At 49.7% G+C, this 18,328-nt stretch overlaps 8 protein-coding genes across 8 annotated transcripts; 4 read left to right on the forward strand and 4 right to left on the reverse strand.

Annotated features, from left to right (window-relative positions):
* Positions 1-398: 398 nt before the first annotated feature.
* On the reverse strand, positions 399-5,695 carry N7443_007081 (uncharacterized protein; the record flags this gene model as incomplete). The annotated part of the gene is made up of 8 exons (XM_056887137.1): positions 399-1,852; positions 1,902-2,042; positions 2,094-2,611; positions 2,661-3,200; positions 3,250-3,483; positions 3,542-4,511; positions 4,559-5,484; positions 5,544-5,695. The coding sequence occupies 8 exons, from the start codon at positions 5,693-5,695 to the stop codon at positions 399-401; spliced, it is 4,935 nt and encodes a 1,644-aa protein (XP_056740786.1).
* Positions 5,696-5,979: 284 nt separating this feature from the next.
* N7443_007082 (protein transporter TIM23) lies at positions 5,980-6,653 on the forward strand (the record flags this gene model as incomplete). The annotated part of the gene is made up of 2 exons (XM_056887138.1): positions 5,980-6,570; positions 6,630-6,653. The coding sequence occupies 2 exons, from the start codon at positions 5,980-5,982 to the stop codon at positions 6,651-6,653; spliced, it is 615 nt and encodes a 204-aa protein (XP_056740787.1).
* A 631-nt stretch (positions 6,654-7,284) lies between these two features.
* On the reverse strand, positions 7,285-7,779 carry N7443_007083 (uncharacterized protein; the record flags this gene model as incomplete). Its single annotated transcript, XM_056887139.1, has 1 exon — positions 7,285-7,779. The coding sequence occupies one exon, from the start codon at positions 7,777-7,779 to the stop codon at positions 7,285-7,287; it is 495 nt and encodes a 164-aa protein (XP_056740788.1).
* A 2,460-nt stretch (positions 7,780-10,239) lies between these two features.
* On the forward strand, positions 10,240-12,006 carry N7443_007084 (Zn(II)2Cys6 transcription factor; the record flags this gene model as incomplete). Its single annotated transcript, XM_056887140.1, has 1 exon — positions 10,240-12,006. One exon carries the CDS (start codon positions 10,240-10,242, stop codon positions 12,004-12,006), a length of 1,767 nt encoding a protein of 588 aa, XP_056740789.1.
* A 59-nt stretch (positions 12,007-12,065) lies between these two features.
* Positions 12,066-13,098, reverse strand: N7443_007085 (SDR family NAD(P)-dependent oxidoreductase; the record flags this gene model as incomplete). The annotated part of the gene is made up of 6 exons (XM_056887141.1): positions 12,066-12,249; positions 12,301-12,353; positions 12,402-12,424; positions 12,473-12,585; positions 12,637-12,997; positions 13,050-13,098. The coding sequence occupies 6 exons, from the start codon at positions 13,096-13,098 to the stop codon at positions 12,066-12,068; spliced, it is 783 nt and encodes a 260-aa protein (XP_056740790.1).
* A 750-nt stretch (positions 13,099-13,848) lies between these two features.
* Positions 13,849-15,288, forward strand: N7443_007086 (flavin-containing monooxygenase; the record flags this gene model as incomplete). Its single annotated transcript, XM_056887142.1, has 1 exon — positions 13,849-15,288. One exon carries the CDS (start codon positions 13,849-13,851, stop codon positions 15,286-15,288), a length of 1,440 nt encoding a protein of 479 aa, XP_056740791.1.
* A 251-nt stretch (positions 15,289-15,539) lies between these two features.
* On the reverse strand, positions 15,540-16,755 carry N7443_007087 (pyridoxamine 5'-phosphate oxidase; the record flags this gene model as incomplete). The annotated part of the gene is made up of 5 exons (XM_056887143.1): positions 15,540-16,105; positions 16,158-16,265; positions 16,315-16,357; positions 16,413-16,524; positions 16,571-16,755. The coding sequence occupies 5 exons, from the start codon at positions 16,753-16,755 to the stop codon at positions 15,540-15,542; spliced, it is 1,014 nt and encodes a 337-aa protein (XP_056740792.1).
* A 420-nt stretch (positions 16,756-17,175) lies between these two features.
* N7443_007088 (alpha/beta hydrolase) lies at positions 17,176-18,123 on the forward strand (the record flags this gene model as incomplete). The annotated part of the gene is made up of 1 exon (XM_056887144.1): positions 17,176-18,123. One exon carries the CDS (start codon positions 17,176-17,178, stop codon positions 18,121-18,123), a length of 948 nt encoding a protein of 315 aa, XP_056740793.1.
* Positions 18,124-18,328: the final 205 nt, after the last annotated feature.

The raw sequence follows: 18,328 nt of genomic DNA on the forward strand, positions 1-18,328 counted from the left end.
TGCCTGGCAGGGTCGACTTGTCAAACAAAAAGAGGTTGCTAAATGAATCGATGGAGCTGCGTTCCGGTGTGTTGAGTGTCGTGGGTCACTGGCACGATGAGGAATTCAAGATGAGGTGACGTGTTCGAGGGGGATACACTGAACTGCCAACCGTGCTGTGACCATGGATACGATGAGTGTATTGGGAGAAATAGCAAAGGCGATCAAGGGGAGAATTGAATACAGCGTAAGGCGAATAGCCAGAGCGGAAAGGAGAATTGATTGATTGGAGTAAACGTGTGATAGTCCCGTCCACAAGTGAAGCACAACCTTCAGGAGACTGATCTTCAAAAATATTCATTGCAATTGTCTATGGATGTTTTGTCTATACCTTATTCCTTTTGATGCCAGCTTTTCCCCTAACAGAGACCAGATTGAATCCTGACCAGCCAATCGTCATGAACCGCGGCGCTGTTACCAACGCTCAGTAAAGACTGGAGTTGCTTCCTCAGTTGTTGTTGCTCAACATCCATCAACTCCGGAGCCTCAAAGCTCGGAGATGCGAATGCGGAGGAAATACTTATTAGACGGACACCAAGTGTGAACGTCTCGGGCCTTGAGATCCAACCGAGGAGTCCATCTTGTCCGGATTCTTGAGCGATATGTACTGATAGATGATCCAATCCCTCCGAGACCCAGCTGGAGATCTGGCTTACCAGAGTTTCAGGAAACGCGTTCCTCTTCAGCTTTTTAAGGGCAGGAGACCAAACATCTAGCTCGCGGACTTCATCAATGAACAAATTCTGCTTCTCTTCAACGAAGAGAGCAGTGCGGTCCTGACAGTACTCAGCAAGAAGATCTGATACAGCGATAAGATGGGTCTGGTCATCGGAGCCACTGATGCGAGGCTCTTGGCCGGTCAGGTAGTGGATAACTCGTCGAGTAAGTTGCACTGAGTCCGAATATTGGTCAAGGATAAAGTTGGCCAAAAGGGCACTCGCGTTCAGAGGGCCAAGAGCAACGGCGGCATTCGGTGAAATTGACGAGTATGAAAGTACCCACGAAGCAGTCGATGCAGCAATATCCCTCAGTTCTTCGTCGTCATCATTGAGCATGTCATACAAAATCAAGTAAATGTCCAGTAACGAGGATTCAGCCCGTGGAGAGCCTCCAGCTGGACGCAAAGATCGTGAAAAGCTGTGGAGAGATTGTACAGCCGCGAAGCGGGTCGTAAACTCAATTTCCTCACTGAGGGAAGAGCGTAGCTTCACAGTCCAGTTATACATGTCCTCTTTCACTGACGAAAGAGGGTGTCCTTCAGTTGAGGAGCCTCTAATTGCAAGAAGGCAGCCCTGAAGACGAAGTGCGCTGTCTGTGGCCTGTCTGTTCCACGACTCAATATCTGCTTCGGGCCGGAAGCCCTCCGTCAGATCATCACAAAGCAATTCAAGCTCTGAAATGGTATCTTCCGGACAGGACAGCAGCTCTTCCAAGATTGAAGCCAGGTTGGAAACGGCGGCTGTCTTTGCCGAAGACGGAGCATCGTTCAAAATGATGAAGGAATACAAGTCGACCAGAGGCCTCCTGAGACTTTCGACCTTGTCGAGTTTCTGCTCCAATTGTTCCAGGATCCACGTCGCAGCATCAGCATCAAAGACCGAAATACCTTGGTGGAATGCTGGAATTTTACTCCACTGCTTTAGAGCAAGCATCTTCAGTACTGTGCACCATGAGAGTGCTCTCCTCAGGAGAGAAGATGCCCGAGTCTTGCTTTCAAGATTCCATCCGACCTTCGAGCCATTGAACACGTAGCTCACAATGCCGTTTATGTCCTGTTCCGCACAGATCTCATTAATAGACGGAGCGATTCGGTCTGTCCCAAATTAGCATAAGACCCGTCCCTGAGCAAGATCATATCATACCTTCAGTACAGGCTTCGAAGCTCCGCTCGAGAGTGTCATTCAAAATCTCGACGAGGGCAGTTGCGGTGAAGGGAGACTTGGCAACCGGGAACACAGTCGCCAGAACATGGCGAACAGTAGCGAGAAGGTCATTCGCATGTGCTGTGTTCGTTAGAATACTGGGATCAAAAAAGAGAATACCGGACTACATACATTTCCAGAAAACGTCTGTTGTAGCCGCAAATCGACGCAAAGCATATCGGACACAAAGCGATGTCCCGTGAATCAAGTTCTCGGTGGCGTTGCCCTGAAGCTGATCAACAAGACTGCGCACATCCTCAAGGATGTTTGTACGATTTAACAAAGAGGCATAGACACGGGCGGCGTGTTCGCGGATTCCCCAAACAGGGCTCTTCAAATGCTCTCGGACAAGGTCGCAAAGCAAAGTGTCATAGTTGTCGGGGAAAGTGGGAATCTTCTCTCCAATTAACTCTAGAGCTGGGAAAATCCGCTCCGTAATGATGCCGGTGCCTTCTGTGATTGTTCCCTCTGTCGATGCAAGAAGTTTTGACAAGAGTTCAAGGAGACCTGGATATTTGGGGAAAGAAATCTTAGACCCTGGCTCTGATCCAGAGATGCCACCAAAGCCAGCTCCGACACCGGGGATTAGCCGGCACATTCGGATTAATAGAGCTCGGAAGAGCATCAATCCGGAATTTCGGAGTGCCCAACTATTCAGTTGTTAGTGAATATCATCATCCACCAATGGGGATGACTTACATAGGTGACCCCAGACGCTCAGCAGACAACTTCAGTGCAGGCATGATGAAGCTCTCCGTGAAGGGACCCAGTTTTGTGTTCGTGAAAATTTCCTTCAAGCAGTTCATCGCGTGAACTTGAGGGAGCTCCCGATACTGCTGATTTTTGTCGTACTCCACAGGCAATCGTGAAATCTCGTGAAGCTCATCCAAGGCCTGCTTGAAGAATGCCGACCCGGGACTGGCAACTAGAATGCCTGTGACCAGCGCAGGCAAACCGGCGGATCTTCGGGTAAGCTTCGCGGCCGACTCAAAAATAGTTGCTTTGGCTTCCCCGTACCAAAGCCTTGGCAATTCTTGGATGGAAACGTCCTTTGAGTCGCTACATCGCTGGCAGCATGTAGCGAACGTTTGCGAGACAGTGGAGAAGGCTCCTCGATGACGTAGCTCAGCCAGTTGTGTGAAACTAGTCTTTCCGACCTTATCAAAATCGGCAAGTTGAAGTCCATTTCCGTCACCTGGACCGTATGTGGTATTAAATTGCGTAGCGTGAAGCAGCATACTGGTTCGGTTAGCGATAAGCTCATTTCGATCAAAAGGACAAAGCATACCTCGATTCGCGCAGAGCTCTCCAGGAGTAGGAAAGAATGTCCTTTGGTCCTACTGAGAGATCTTCAGTCGGTTCATCAGTGTGACCCTCAGGAGAGTCAATGCAAAGCACGGGCTTGACTTCCTGCCAGACCTTGTCGCAAATAGTGACTATCCGATCATGGACAGATTTCCACCCAGAGAAATCAGAATCCGATGAGAGCAAAGAATAGAAATTTGGCATAAGAACAATGTATCTGGTTTAGTTGTCAATGATGGCGCCCAGACTCGCAGTTTGTCGGGTAAAAAACATACCTGAGTCCAGACATATAGCCATGAAGAGGAGCCTCCCGCATAGTAGAGTTAAAGAGACCACCGGAAGACAAAAGTCGTTCTTCTAACTTTGTCAAAATGTTGTTTATCACAGATTGCTTCGTTGCCCACCAATGTAAGCCAGCATCGGAAGAGTTGGTGGCAGCACAGAACAGAATGTGATACAGACGAGCAACAGTGTCCGCATTGTCCGCACGACTTGTCTTGCTAGCGATACTTTCTGCACGAGCCAAGGCATCGGTCAACCGTGTTCCGATTGTGGGCTGTTGCTCAGCTGTATCAATGAGCCCACTCAGCAAGATTTGCCGAGGGAAGAGATTCAGAATAGAGAGGGACGTCTGTCGAACTTCTTCGAAGGGGTCTAGCAGGAGATCCACAAGTAATCGGAGCAAACGGGGCTCAAAGACATCCATGTGCAGCTTCCAACGAGTCTCGACCTCAGACTTGAGAGGAGGGATATTGGTCCGTGAATCGAGACCAGACTGCAACAGGAGATTTAGGGCCCTCAGTGCGCTTGCATGGCGTGGATATGATGCAGTCACCACAAGATCCCTCTGAAGGAACTGAATGTATGTCTTCAAGAATGCCTTGGTCTCATCATCACTTCGGAACCAGCCCGACGGCTCCTTGCCAGTTGCTGGCACATTTACGCCCGAGATACCCTCTTTCAAAACACCACTCTTTAGACGGATAATGAACTTGCGGGTCAAGCTCATAATCTCGCCTCGGGTATAGGAATCAGAGTCAGCATGCATAGATGGGAGTGCTCGCAGAATGGAGGAAGTTGCAGTTGTTGTGAAGGGCTTGACAGTGGAGAAGGTTGTCACCAACAAAGACAAGGCAGCGATTCTGATATTGGGCTCGCGGTGAAGCAAGAACTTGCCAATAACTTGGCTGTTCAACACGAGTTTCCGATGGCCCTGCTTAACATCGGTTTGCTTTGAGGAATCATCTGCGTATGTCAGAGACGGGTCATAAAGAGAATAGAACATAACTTACAATCTTCGTGCACGAGATTGGCTTTCTTGCCCATCTGTAAGGATGCAAATAGAAGCATATACTCTGACTGCGCGGCATCTGCCATATCACCTGCAAGCAGATTGCGCAATGGAAGAGCTTCGACGAAAGACATGAAACCATGCGGATCAGCTGTGAACAAAGGATGAAGAATTTGCGCCGATAGTGACTCCAAGTTATCCGTGTTTTGCAGAAGCATGTGTCGAACGGGGCTCACCCAGAAGTGGGATACCTGCTGGTTGGACGATTTACCCTTCAACTTTTGCAAAAAAGCAGCCAACACACCACCACTTGTCCCAGACATTTGGCGATTGTTAGTTTGGGTTAATAGACCAAGGATAAAGATCTTTGTGGCTAGTTCCTCGGACGGGACTCCAGCTGTAACTGTGAAAGGCTCGGAGAAGCCGGAGTATAGGGCGTCATGGTCTTTTTCGAATACCGATACCCATTTTTCACGGTTCTCTGAAAGCCAAGACTGCAACAAGGAGATCAACTCGGACGGCAAAATAGCTTCCTTGCGGAGGAAAATCTCTAAGCAGACAAGGGAGCCCTTCAGCCGGGAACGGGGTTCACCAAGCACAACACTGGGCAGAATTGCCTCTGCAACAGTCTGTTGAACAGTGGTTCTCTGGTCACCTCGGTAATGTTTAACCAAAATAGTGGTGAGCGACCCAAGTAGCTGCTTCAAGGGCTTCGGCTTGGCATCTTCGTATCGACTCAAGTAAATATCGAATATAGCCAGCCAAGTACTGGAGTCTAGGGCCAATTGCTTGGTACAGCCGTGTTTGGAAGTAGCAGCAGCATCAATGAAAGCTGCAACAGCGTGGTAAGCTGCGGACGTATGCTGATTAGACAGAGATGGGCTCGATGCAGTCTGAATCAGTGACTGCCATACCCGGTTCACCTTTCTGTTCGTACAGTATTAGCACACTCAATCATTCTTGTCAATTTCTTCAGATACACTCACTCGCTGTCATCGCTTGACACGGTAAATTTGACCAAGGGGCCCTTGGCGATATCTTGCAAGGTCTTTTCGGACAAGAATTGTACAGTTTGCGTAATTTCCTCCATAGTGGCGGAAGGTGCGTCCTGGGCACCGTGGGAAGTCTCACTATGCATAGCCAATGCAATTCCACATGCTCTTGCTTCCGCAAAACAAAGTACTCGTCAAATAGGACGAGATATCAAATTCGGACAGAGCTCCCCGCGCTGCCTGAGGCGACAATTCGAAGTGGGATTCCAGATCGGGACTAGCGTCGGGTAAACCACTTTTCCGCGTCAGTCACGGGACCGAAGTTTTTGCTGGTGCCAGTCGGTGGAGCTGTAATTCAAGGGACATCAGCCATCTTCTTCACTTCGTCTTGTAAATTAATCACCTTATCTTTCCCCATCCTCCCTTCATCATGGCAATCTGGGACTCTCTCGGTGGCCGTAAGGATGGCCAAGTGCCCTCTGCCTACGACGCTTCCAACGCGCAAGATGCTACTTCTTTCCTTTCCGAAGTCTCCATCGACCCTACCCAGCTGCACCCCCTGGCCGGTCTCAACCAGGACACTCTCGACTATCTTACCCTCGAAGACTCCACCCTTGATGAACTCCCGGGCTCCCGCTCCGTCCTGCCTTCTCGCGGCTGGTCCGACGACCTTTGCTACGGTGCCGGCACCACATATCTGGCTGCGTTGACCATCGGAGGCGCGTGGGGTCTCGCAGAAGGATTGAACAAGACACCATCTACCGCGCCACCGAAGATTCGCTTGAACGGTGTTCTTAACTCGGTTACCCGCCGCGGTCCGTTCCTCGGCAACTCCGCCGGTGTCGTCGCGATGGTTTATAACGGGTTCAACTCGGCAATTGGTTACGCACGCGGAAAGCACGACTCCGCCAACAGTGTTGCTGCTGGTGCTTTGAGTGGAATGCTCTTCAAGAGCACGCGCGGTCTGAAGCCGATGATGATTTCTGGAGGCATTGTGGCCTCGATTGCTGGTGCTTGGGCCGTACGTCCGAATCTTCCCGCGTGTGAATTTCTAATTCCCATCTTGCTAACATACTACAGGTGACGCGAAAGGCCGTCTTCTAAAATAGCTGGCATGTCTAGCTACATCCCTCTTTTTCGGCGACTCGAACCATCCATACCCTCTTACCCTCGACAACATGCGGTAGCCCGCCTCCGAACTTTTGTCTTTCAACCTGCGATGTATTACAACGGCTTTTTTTTATAACTCTTTTCCCCTGAGATCTCTTCACTCTGGCGCTCCAAGCATCCATGATTCGCATTTCTGCGTGGGTTGGGAACGGGGTGTGCAACTGGTTTTGTACTTTTTATTGCTTCTGTCCTTGTACATAGAAAAGTCTCTTGCATATGCGAGGCTTGTTGACTTGGATGCTCCCTTAGTGTCATGTCATGTAACCTTAATGCTGCGAGAACTTCCCAATAGAGAAAACATTACGCATACTTTCAGTGCTCGATACTTTTCAGAAAAACTTGCATGTGCATTGATCCTGAGTTGAACAACAAAGAGCTTGGCAAGGAGGTTGGATCCTATGCCGTGAAGAAGAGAAGAAACAGAACGAATGAAAAGCGAAACTGCAATCCAGCCACCCAGAGATGTAGACGATCTCTACAGATCTCCTACATGATGGATACCGGTCAACCAATATACACAACCACATACTGATGCAAATTCACACCCCAGCGCTATGAGTCCAGCTTAGATGAAAAGTCCAGCGGCAGATCCAACCAGCAAAAGCCCAACCATACCGATGGCTGACTTGGACAGTGGGCGAGGAGCAACAATTCCAGCCGAAGTCGAAGTAGCGGCAGCTTCTTTGGAGGTAGCGGTACCGGTCGAGTCAGTACCAGTTGCGGTAGCACTCAAAGTAACGACACCGGTGCCGGTAGCGGTGGCCGTCGCAGTCGCAGTGGAATTGGCATTGGTGTTACACCAGACCTCTCCGGGCTCGGAGGCTTTGATGAGGCATTCGGCCAGGGTACCGACAGATTGGCCTTCAGCGAGGCAGTAGTAGTCGCAGTCGTCATACTGGACCACGGAAGCCGAAGAGCAGCAGCTACTCATGATCGAGGAGTAATTACCCTTCATTGGCATCGCGCAGGCGGCATCGCTGACTGGAATATCGTATAGCTTCGCGTGGCAGCTTGAAGTGGCGGAGGCTGAGCTGGTGGTTGAGGTAGTGGTGGTCGACATGATGTCTGGTGCTGATGGTCGGATTCGGGATGCTAAATGGAACGAGTGGAATGTAATGAAGCTGAAGGAGGTTGCTTGGGTCTCCGGGTAAGATCCATGGCACTTCTTATGCTTCCTAGAAATCTTGGAAGCGGAAGGCTGCTATCTCATCTTCCTTGACAAATTCCACTTGAATGGGTATATTACCAGCCTCATGGGGCTGAGGGCGAGAGATCAACCGCTAAAGAAGCCCCTACTGGAAGAATCTAGATGGTCCCACTGGATTTCGGCATGTCTCAGGCTATTTTGATCTCGTGGCTGAATGCTGACGCCTCAGGGCACTCTTACCCGAAAGACTATTATACAGCTTGCTACTTTCACCATATTAGTGCTGCGACTTTAGTATTAGCTTACCCGCTGTGTCTATATCCGGAGACATGAGTGACGCGTCATAAGGAAAAATAATCCTGACATGTCATTAACTACTATTCATGGAGCCATAATGTTCTGCGTTGAGTCTCAAAGATTCACTGATCGGGTCCATTGGAGCAGGGTCATTGGCGGAATGGTACTGGCGTGGGTAAATCTATAGCACTGGAGAATCGGGATGTCATAGGTTCACAGCCGTGCTTGATCTCTTTCTGGTGTTCATCACAAAGGATCTATCAATATGAGGGACACCCAAGCAATTGCCAATACAGGCTCTTGTCAAAACTTGACCGAGGGAAGCTGATTTTCTGCCACTGGGCGATGGCTTGGGCCATATTGAGGTATCTTGCAGGCAGGCAGCCAGGGACGTTCAGAAGAGACCCCTGTCCAAAGGCCCCCTTCTATACTAATGTGGGTTCAAGCCGGTCAATATTTACCCGGCCCACTGGGCGCCAGGCTGTGGAAATCAAGCATGAAAGTGGCTGATGGCTGTGGAGACCAGGCTTGGCATTTGACTATGAATAGCGTCTTGCTGTCCGTCCACTTTACTTGTTACACTTTGGTCCAAGCTTTCATGCCGTCGGGCAGTTGCTTTCCCTCAAGTGCTTCATCTGTTTCAATGGTTCGCTAGACTCGACGAGTTCTATCATGCTTGCCATGAGAACTTGCAAAAGGAAATGGTAGATTGTGTTATCGTTGAAATTACAAGGTGTTTCTGCAAAGTGGATCCCCCGGAGTAATCTATAGCAGGAGACGAAGGCAGGCAACCGTGATCAAGGTGACCATCATACTACCGCCTCGGGGAGCCATCGGCTCACGAAGCATAGTGTGTTAGTCACCCCGCCGCCCGAAGCGGCGCACTAAGCGACCCTCAGTTGCAGCCTTTGCAATATAATCTCTTACCCCAGTACTCAGACTTGTTGGCTTTTCAATTTCATCTCAACTCTGCTATTTATATACTCTGATAGAAATCGCACTGTTACCTACTAATTGTCCTAGAAGCAAATACCAGGAAATAACGAGTTGTTTTGTTATTATAGTAACTTTCAAAACTTCTAGTTCTTTAGCTACTCAATCGGGCTTTTGACTTAGTCATATAAAATTGTATAAGAAATTGAATATCCAAGTTCTCTCAAGTCATATAATTCACTCTTCTCTCTACCATGCAGACCCTATCCCACCGACAATTCTATAACCTCGAAATCTTCTAAAGGAACCGGAACCAATAATTTTCAAAGAAAGCACACTATCCTGGGAGAAGCAACCTAGGTATACAAGACATATGTGTTATAAAACTGAAGAAATACTTTACAGCCCATTCCCATGTGCGAAATGAGAATAGGAATCGCCCAAGAGCGGAAAGAGACCTTCTATAGCAAGAGGGTTCATTTCCCGGTACTCCTCGACCTGTGTCAGTAGAGGCGGACTGGATATAGGTTCTGTCTCTCCGTAATTCCATGGGAAAGGGGCGGCATTCGAATAATGCTTCGTCATATGGGTTTGAGATTGAGGTAAAAATTGCCGGCCTTGCCCAATGCACTGGTCTCGTCATCGAAAACTTGGTGAGAGGGACATCCAAAGTGCTGGAATATGGTCGTTATTTAGATAATTGCACGGCTGGACGTTTTGCTGTGGGACAATAAATCGGCGATAGCTTTCATTAGGTTGCAATCGTTCGTATCCGACGTAGCGACAAAATTGCAAAACAGCACGAAACACGCCATGACAGGATAATAAAGGAGAGTCCTTTAGACAATGGTGCAACACATACAAATATTGAACAATGAAAGTGGATGAAACGGTCTTCATTGCTGTTAACTTGAGCTACACAGGCAATCAAACCCTTCCTAAATCGTGGAAGGGGATTTGCAAAAAACATGAGGGAGTGAAATTATTAATTTCTCGATTGACTAGACCTGAAAAGTGGAAGTCCACTCCAGCGTCAGGCCTCGTAGATATGGGCCCGGCGACTGCCGGCGTGCGGGGACAAATTCAAATCTGGCCGCTCCGTCCATCGCCCCGACATTTACTACCATCAATGAAAACGTGGGGATGCCGAAGGACTCTCAATCCGGTAACGTGAAGGTCCCCAAATTGCGCACAAAGACATTCACTGGCTGCTGGACCTGTCGAAATCGCAGAGTCAAGTGCGACGACGAGCGCCCTCACTGCCGTCGTTGCCAACGCAGCGGCTGGCAGTGTCAGGGCTATGGCTTACGGCTGGGATGGTCGCAGACTCCTGGAAGTCGCTCGCAGCGGCGTCAGATACTGTCTTCGACTCCACAATCCACAAATGGCCTATCTTCTGCCTCCGTGACGGCTCTCTTGGCAGAATTGGATGGCTGCTCCGACGGATCTGCCCAGCACCGGGGGCCATTTTCGGTATTCTCCGCATCTGGCGCTGAGTCCATGATGAACCACCTCACGGTTGGCTCAAATCATGTCAATGTCGACGATCACTCGCAATTGCTACAGGAGAGCAAACAGGTTACGGAGAACCCATCACCCTCAATCTCAAATCAAGACAAACGGCCGTCCCCGGTGCCGTCCGAGCCTATCGCTCAGGCTGATGGTCCTCGCAGTTCTGCGGTCTCTTCCATCAGTCAGCTTCCTGCTCGTAGCAGAGGCTCGGCTACGCCCGAAAGTCATCAGAAATTTCTCGAAGCCGGGTCATCTTTGGCAGACATCTCTTTTCTAACGACAATCAATCCGGTGCAGCTGCCACGGCCAGAGACAGAATTGGTCCACCACTGGGTTGTCTTCCTAAGTGGGAAAATGCTGCTTCTGGACTCCCCTGATAACCCCTGCAGGACAGTGTTCATGCCATTGGCATTAAAAGGGCTGGATGCTGCAGCAGGGGAATCGAATATTCACCTTTCCATCTTTCACGCCATTTGTGCCTCATCGGCCTTTAGCCTCTACCATCTCCGCCGTGACTTTCGGTATCAATCTCTAGCCATGCACCATGACCAGCTGGCCTTGCGTCATTTGCGTGGTAATTTGGGCCGCGCTAAGCGGTTTGATGAGCCCACGCTAGCTGCTGTCCTGTCGTGTATCACAGCAGAGGCGATGTCCGGACGGAGAAGCAGGTGGAGGGCGCATGTCGCCGGTGGTCTCGGCCTTCTTGAGAATGAGATAGCCTGTGGGTGGATGAGAAGTCCCACAAATTCACGGCTTCTGCAAAGCTATCTATCCCTTTCGTCGCTTTGCAGTTTACCCATGTCGACGCAACTTATCTCACTACTTAATGGGCCTTGCCATTACCTTGAGCGATCACATGGCGTCACAACACAACTTGTCCAGTTCCTGGCACAACTGACTACCATACTTGATTCCGAGTCAGATCTCTCCACAGAGGAATTGGATCGACTAGAACTACAGTTATATCTCAACTTCCCATGCCTCTCCTCTCCCGATGACCCCGGCTCCACCATCATTCAGCATGCGCTCAATACTTTCTATTATGCGACAATTATTTACTTCCGCCGAACACTCCGCCGCGTACCATTATGCGAAGTTCAAGAACTCGTCGAGAAGGCAGTTCAAGAATTAGAAGCAGTGGACACACTTAAGAATAATCAAGGAGGTTGTGCCTACAACTGGGCTAGCTTCGTCGTTGCAGCCGAGTGCCAGCGACCAGAGTTACAGAGTCGCATGCTCGCCTGGTTCGATCGGAAGAGCCAGAATGGAATTCAGAATGTGGTCATGCTCTGTGAGATTGTTAGAGCACTTTGGGAACGACGTGATTACGCCAAAGGCCGGGATGTACAGTGGCAGGAGATTGCTAATGAAGCAGACTTTGATATTATGCTTGTATAATGATAGAGCCCGGGGAGATGTAGGAATATTTGTCATGAAAACACCTTCCTATTGAACGTCTAGACGGTGTTGCCTCCATCTACCACCAATGCTGCGCCGCACATATAGCTGCTCATGGGTGAAGAGAGGAAGAGGAGCGCGTCGGATATCTCTTCAACCTGGGCAGGCCGACCGATGGGTGTCGCATCGAATAGGGGCTTCATTGAATCGAAGTGATCGTTGAGGATAGGCGTGTCCACGAAGCTAGACAGTATGTGAGCTGAAGGTCCTTTAATGCCGTAGAGACTACCTTACCCCGGGCAAATGGCATTGATGCGGATTCCCTGTCGGGAGTAAGCTTTCGCATCCTATGATCGGATTAGCTTGGTTATCGCATAGTCTGAACCAAACTCTACCATTCTTGTCAGGCCAATTACAGCTATTTATGTCAGTTTTCATCTTGTTCAAGGGGATAATGTAGGCCTACCATGCTTGGCCGCAGTGTAGTGCGAGATTCCAGAGGGCGGGGGTGGTCCAGCAATACCGAACATAGACGAGACATTCACGATACACCCACGTCCTTCCCGAACCCCCCGAGACCTGTAAATAATCTATCAGCTGGGGTTCTGTGGGTACTTAGATACAACGTACTCCTGAGTCAACATTTGCCGAATAAGAGCCCTCTGACTGAGCCAAAGGCCGGTCTGGTTGATATCAATAACCTTTTGCCATTCTGCTAGAGACATTTTATCAGTGGGCGTGGGGCTACCACTGATGCCAGCACAGTTGATGCCTATCTCGATACTGCCAAAGCGCTCCACGGACTTTCGTACGGCTGAGTCCACGCCTACCTCATCTGCGACGTTCACTTGTAGGGTTTCCACCTGAACATCGGGAAACAGAGTCTCGATTTCGTGGCGGGTACTCTCTAGGGCAGAGATGTTCAGGTCTGCGAGAGCCAGAGCGCTGATTCCGCTCTTCGCGAATGCTAATGCAGTCGCCTTGCCGATTCCTATTCCTGTTAGATCACGTTGAGATGTGACATGGATAGCATGGGAGCTTACCTGAGCCACCGCCTGTGATGAAGGCCGTTCCTTTTACGATGCACGCCATCTTTGACAGAGGTTAGGTTTCGATTGTTGGCTTCGTTGGTAGTTAGTATGTCATATGTCATCTCATATTTTGACATTTCGTGGCTTTAATAACCGCCGGAAGACCAAATGACCGAGGCATTACCTTGCTTACGCTCGGATACGGAAATGGATATTCCGAGTGGACCAATCCATCAAGGACTTGCTGTGTTTGGATTTAACTGTTAGTTAACTCTTCATTAACTCTTAATTCACGGTTGCAGCGGATCCGCGTGGCATCGCATGGCAGTGGGGTCTCAAACTCTCTCGCTGTTGACTTCCCCTTTGGAGACCCACATCTATGAAACTGACAGTAAAAGAACTTCACAACACGGCAGTTTCCATGTCATCAGGCTCGGATACTATAAACCCGGTCACTATTCCATTTGCTTCCGGGCTCCGAATTGAATATGATGATGATGGACACGGCTCAGTTTCGACCCCTGTAAAAAGGCCGATGCCATCCCGTGCTAAGCTACTTCGATCCTCAACCCCGCGACTTTGCTTCATTCCCTTTCTTTCCCTGTTTCACAATCGAAAATCGTGTAAAGATGACTCGGAAGGGCCCCTATATCGAAACTGATGCTGTTGTGATCGGCGGTGGCTTCGGAGGATGCAATTCTCTTTACAGGCTTCGCAACTTGGGCTTATCGGTGAAACTGATCGAGGCTGGTGGTGCTTTCGGGGGGTGTGGTACTGGAATCGCTATCCTGGAGCTCGCGTCGATACTGAGATGCCATCGTACCAATTCAACATTCCTGCTGTCTACAAGGGATGGAACTGGTCTGAGCGGTTCCCGGGCGACGAGGAGCTACGCCGGTACTTCAAGCACGTTGATAATGTGCTTGGCCTCAGTGAGGATACCTTTTTCAAGACTATCGTCACCCGAGTGCAGTGGGATAATACTTCGCGTCGGTGGATTGTGCACACAGATACCGGGCTTATTGCTAGCTGCAAATATCTGGTCGCTGCCACTGGATCCTCCTACAAGAAACACTATCCTCAATTTAATGGATTTGAAAAGTACTCAGGGCAACTCGTGCACTCTGCGGATTATCCTGAATCCTTGGATGTGCAGGGCAAACGTGTTGGTGTCATCGGCAACGGCGCTTCCGGCCTTCAAATCGTGCAGAACCTCGCTAAAGAAAACTGCGAACTGAAGGTATTCATCCGCACACCTTGCTTCGCCATTCCAATGAAGCAGCGTATCATCCCACCCGAAGAGTCCGAGATGATGAAGGGTTACTACGACGGCATTTTCGATCGTTGCTACAAATCCACCGCCGGCTTCCCGCACAACACCATTCTCCAGTCAGCACTCCAGGCGAGTCCCAAAGAGCGAAAAGAATTGTTTGATGAGCTTTGGGCTCGTGGCGGATATAGTTTCCTGGTTTCCAACTACTATGACTTCTTGTTGAACGAGGAGGCGAACGCCATCTTTTACGACTACTGGGCTCAACAAGTGCGTGCTCGCATGACGGACGAGACGAAGATGGATATCGTCGCTCCATTAAAACAGCATATGCTTGTTGGAACAAAGCGTCCTAGTCTTGAACAGGATTACTACGATATGGTTGATCGCCCTAATGTGACTGTGCACAACCTGAAGAAGTCTCCTATCATCGAATTCGATTCCACTGGCATCTTGACAGGCAATGATGAGACCACAGAGCACCATGATCTCGACATCGTCATCTTCGCTACTGGTTACGATGCTGTCACTGGCAGTATATTGGACCTAGGCATCAGCGACAAGAATCAAGTGCCTCTGGCCGAGAAGTGGAAGGAGGGAACCCTAACATATCTGGGGATTATGGTCCCTGATGCTCCGAATCTTTTCATGGTCTACGGACCCCAGGCCCCTACGTCTCTGGCCAACGGGCCTCCTTTCATCGAGATGGAAGTCGACTGGATCTGCAAGGCTATCCAGAAGATGCAGGAAGAGGGACTCGAGTCTGTGGAGGCTACTACCAAGGCTGCTCAAGAGTGGAAAGATCATGTTTATGCTGTCAGCCAGTACACTCTGTACCCTAAGACCGATTCGTGGTATATGGGCTCCAATATTCCTGGCAAGAGACGGGAGCCACTTATCTATCTAGGTGGTATGCAGAATTGGTGGCAGAAGTGTACTAGTGCCTTGGAGGGGTGGGAGGGATTCCAAACTTTATCTTGAAACAGGCTTAGTGTAATTCCTCAGGAGACTGTGTTAATATTCAGTGTTTACTTTGTATCAATGTTACATGTGTGTCTACGAACTATGCTTCGACCTGTCACAAAGTTGGGTTTTTGAGATTTCGTATGCAAAGACCATAGACTGGATCTCATTAGATAGTTGGGTCATGGTAGGTAAACGTCAAACGCTAATGATAGCCAGGTAAAATTCCATTAAATGATAATGGGGTATATCTGAGATAGCTACGCTCCTTAAAGAAGTGCTAGAGCGTTCGGAGGGCTACCGACAGCGCCAGGAACATTCAGAGGTGACGAAGTCAGAAGGAAAGTGTACTTCTTGTACTTCTTGCACTGCTCGGCCAAATCCTTGAGATGCCAGAGCTCGCCAAGTGGCATGCCGAAAAGGCTCAAGCACCACTGGTGAAGAACAAGTTGAGTGAAAGGCTGTGTCTCTCCATCAACGATAGGAGGCATAGCCTCGACAGCGAGGTTGTCACTGGCAATGGCGGCAAAGTGTTGGTTCCACAGCCAGCGAGCCATCTCCTCGGTACCGTCCAGGCCACAGTAGCTGTGGGTGGACATTTTGACGCGTTGCTCCTCGGCGGTCATCTTTCCCAGTGCTTCGGTGAATCCGAATCGCACGATCAAAATATCGCCCTGCCGGAAAGTGACACCCTGGTACGCTGCAACTTTCTCAATATCTTTGATCGCAATGCGGAAACTAGAGAATGGATCAAATTTGAAGCATTTGGCATCAGCATATGATTTGAAGTCGATGAGGACGCCACGTCCAGCGATGCAGCCACGGTCATGCCAATCTGAACAACAATAAGTGTTTTGATAGATATATGGTATCAAGACTTCACTCACGTTCAAGGGTTGGGAACTTCTGAGAATTTTGGGCAGGGTTCTGCAGGTTCTTCACAGTGGGGTTGGCCCCGTTATAGAACTTTCCACTCGGAAGATGCATGAAGTGACCTGTAAGAACGTTAGCGGTCTTCTAAAGTTGCACTTGAATCATACACACAAAGACTATCCCACTGGCTGCTGGCCTGGGTATTGAATTCGACCTAGTTATCATTAGTCAAGGCACCAGATGACCGGGACAAGTAAGAGTGAGCTTACCTCGTCATCAAATCCGTAATGCAAGTTTGCCTTGGGATCTTCTAACTTCATCACAGTATGGTTAAGGCTCTTTCGAAAGTATCCGGGGATCTTCATGCTCCCAATAGGCCAGCTACTCCCTGGTAAGCAGGTTGCCGCATGCGTTAGATCATACTCACTTCAGAGAAATCGAGATACCCTTCTGGACCTCCTCAGCCGCAGCCTTGACCACATCGGGAGTAAGCAGGTTCAGTGTTCCGTAGACATCTTTGGTGCCATTTTTGTCGAAAATTCCCCACGCACAGCCCTGAGGCATGCCCTCAACGGGCGGCAAGTCATCAAATTGAGGCACCGAGAAGGTCATGGTGAGAATTATTTCCGGTGCACAAGAGTTGTACGGCTGTATGACATTCTGCGCAACCTTGACTTTTCCCGCCTAGTCGGAAGACCGCAACGTGCCGAGGCACAGGAGGCTGGTCGTAAATGGTTAGTGTACTGCCGTTAAAACCGCGATGCTAGGAAAGTGGATCGAATGGTTTGCAGGGTCTCGCCGTCACCTACCTAATGTGATGTTCCCCGCATGTGGAGAACCGAACCGCGCGGAGGAGTGTGCTTCCGGAAGTCAATTGCGGGTTGAATCCAGAATCACACATTTTGTAAGAGACAGGGACGGAGACGGGTCGGGATTTTGAACGGCCGTGAATGTGAGGATATAATGCTCAGTTGAGGTTGCCGCTGAAACAATAATCTTCTTGAACTTGCATTCTCTCACTTTCTACGAGCTATGCCACTCAGTTACGATCCTGAATTCCTCAAGGAGGCAGCGCCCGTGCTCCAGCAGCTTGCACAGGTTGAACCGGCTGCCCTCCACGATGTGAAAGCAAGACGATCTATGCTGGCGGCCCTAACACGGCCACTAGCTCCAATGCCCGATGACATTGAGAATATCATTCACCGGGTGCCCACTCCCGATGGCCATGAAGTGGCGGTGTATCACTTCCGTCGGAAGCAAGAGCCCCGAGAAGGTGGTGAGCCCGCCATCATTCATATCCACGGCGGAGGATACATCTCACTGAGCGCTGAAGCATGCGCCACGCCACATATTGGGTCGGTGCAGAGAACGGGAGTACAAATTCTGAGTATCGATTATCGGCTAGCTCCAGAGTATCCATACCCAACGCCCCTAAACGATTGCTGGGCCGCGCTTGAATTTGTCTATGCGAATGCAGAGCGATTGCATATCGACCCTTCTCGCATTGCAGTCAAGGGTGAAAGTGCAGGCGGTGGTTTAGCAGCTGCCTTGACGATCCGAGCTCGAGATTGTGCGCTGTCACCACCGATCGCGAAGCAGATTCTGATATACCCGATGCTGGACGATCGAACCACAACCAACCCCGTCGGAAAATTGGCATTTTGGAATGAAATCGACAACATCACTGGCTGGACAGCCTACCTGGGCCCTGACGCAGGTACCGGCCATTTCGAAGCAACGGCTGCAGCTGCTCGTGTTGAATCTGTGGAAGGGCTTCCTCCGCTGTATGTAGACTCGGGGCAGCTCGATATTTTTGGGCTTGAATCCATCGAATATGCCAAGCGTTTCATGGCAGTAAAAATCAACACGGAATGCCACATCTATCCCGGCTTGCCACATGGATTTGAGGCATTCGCACCATTGTCGAAGGTGGTACAGCAGGTCGTGGCTAATCGAGATAAGGTGGCAATGAGCTTTTGAGCGGGGATGAGCTTTGAATATCGCTGATCATGGATGTAGAGGACTTGTAAAGCACACCGGCATGTTTTGGTGTCACACGATCAAGATATTGCGCCATTTCAGCAGAATATTGATGTATTTAGAGGAATTAGTTTCGAGTATATAGTTAGCCCCAGGCCCCCGCGGGGTCTTGGCGCGCATGAGGTCATCGAACATCTGGGCAACC

The sequence above is a fragment of the Penicillium atrosanguineum genome, assembly GCF_028827265.1.
Source record: "Penicillium atrosanguineum strain IBT 20685 chromosome Unknown utg000005l_segment0_segment0, whole genome shotgun sequence".
NCBI lineage: Eukaryota > Fungi > Ascomycota > Eurotiomycetes > Eurotiales > Aspergillaceae > Penicillium > Penicillium atrosanguineum.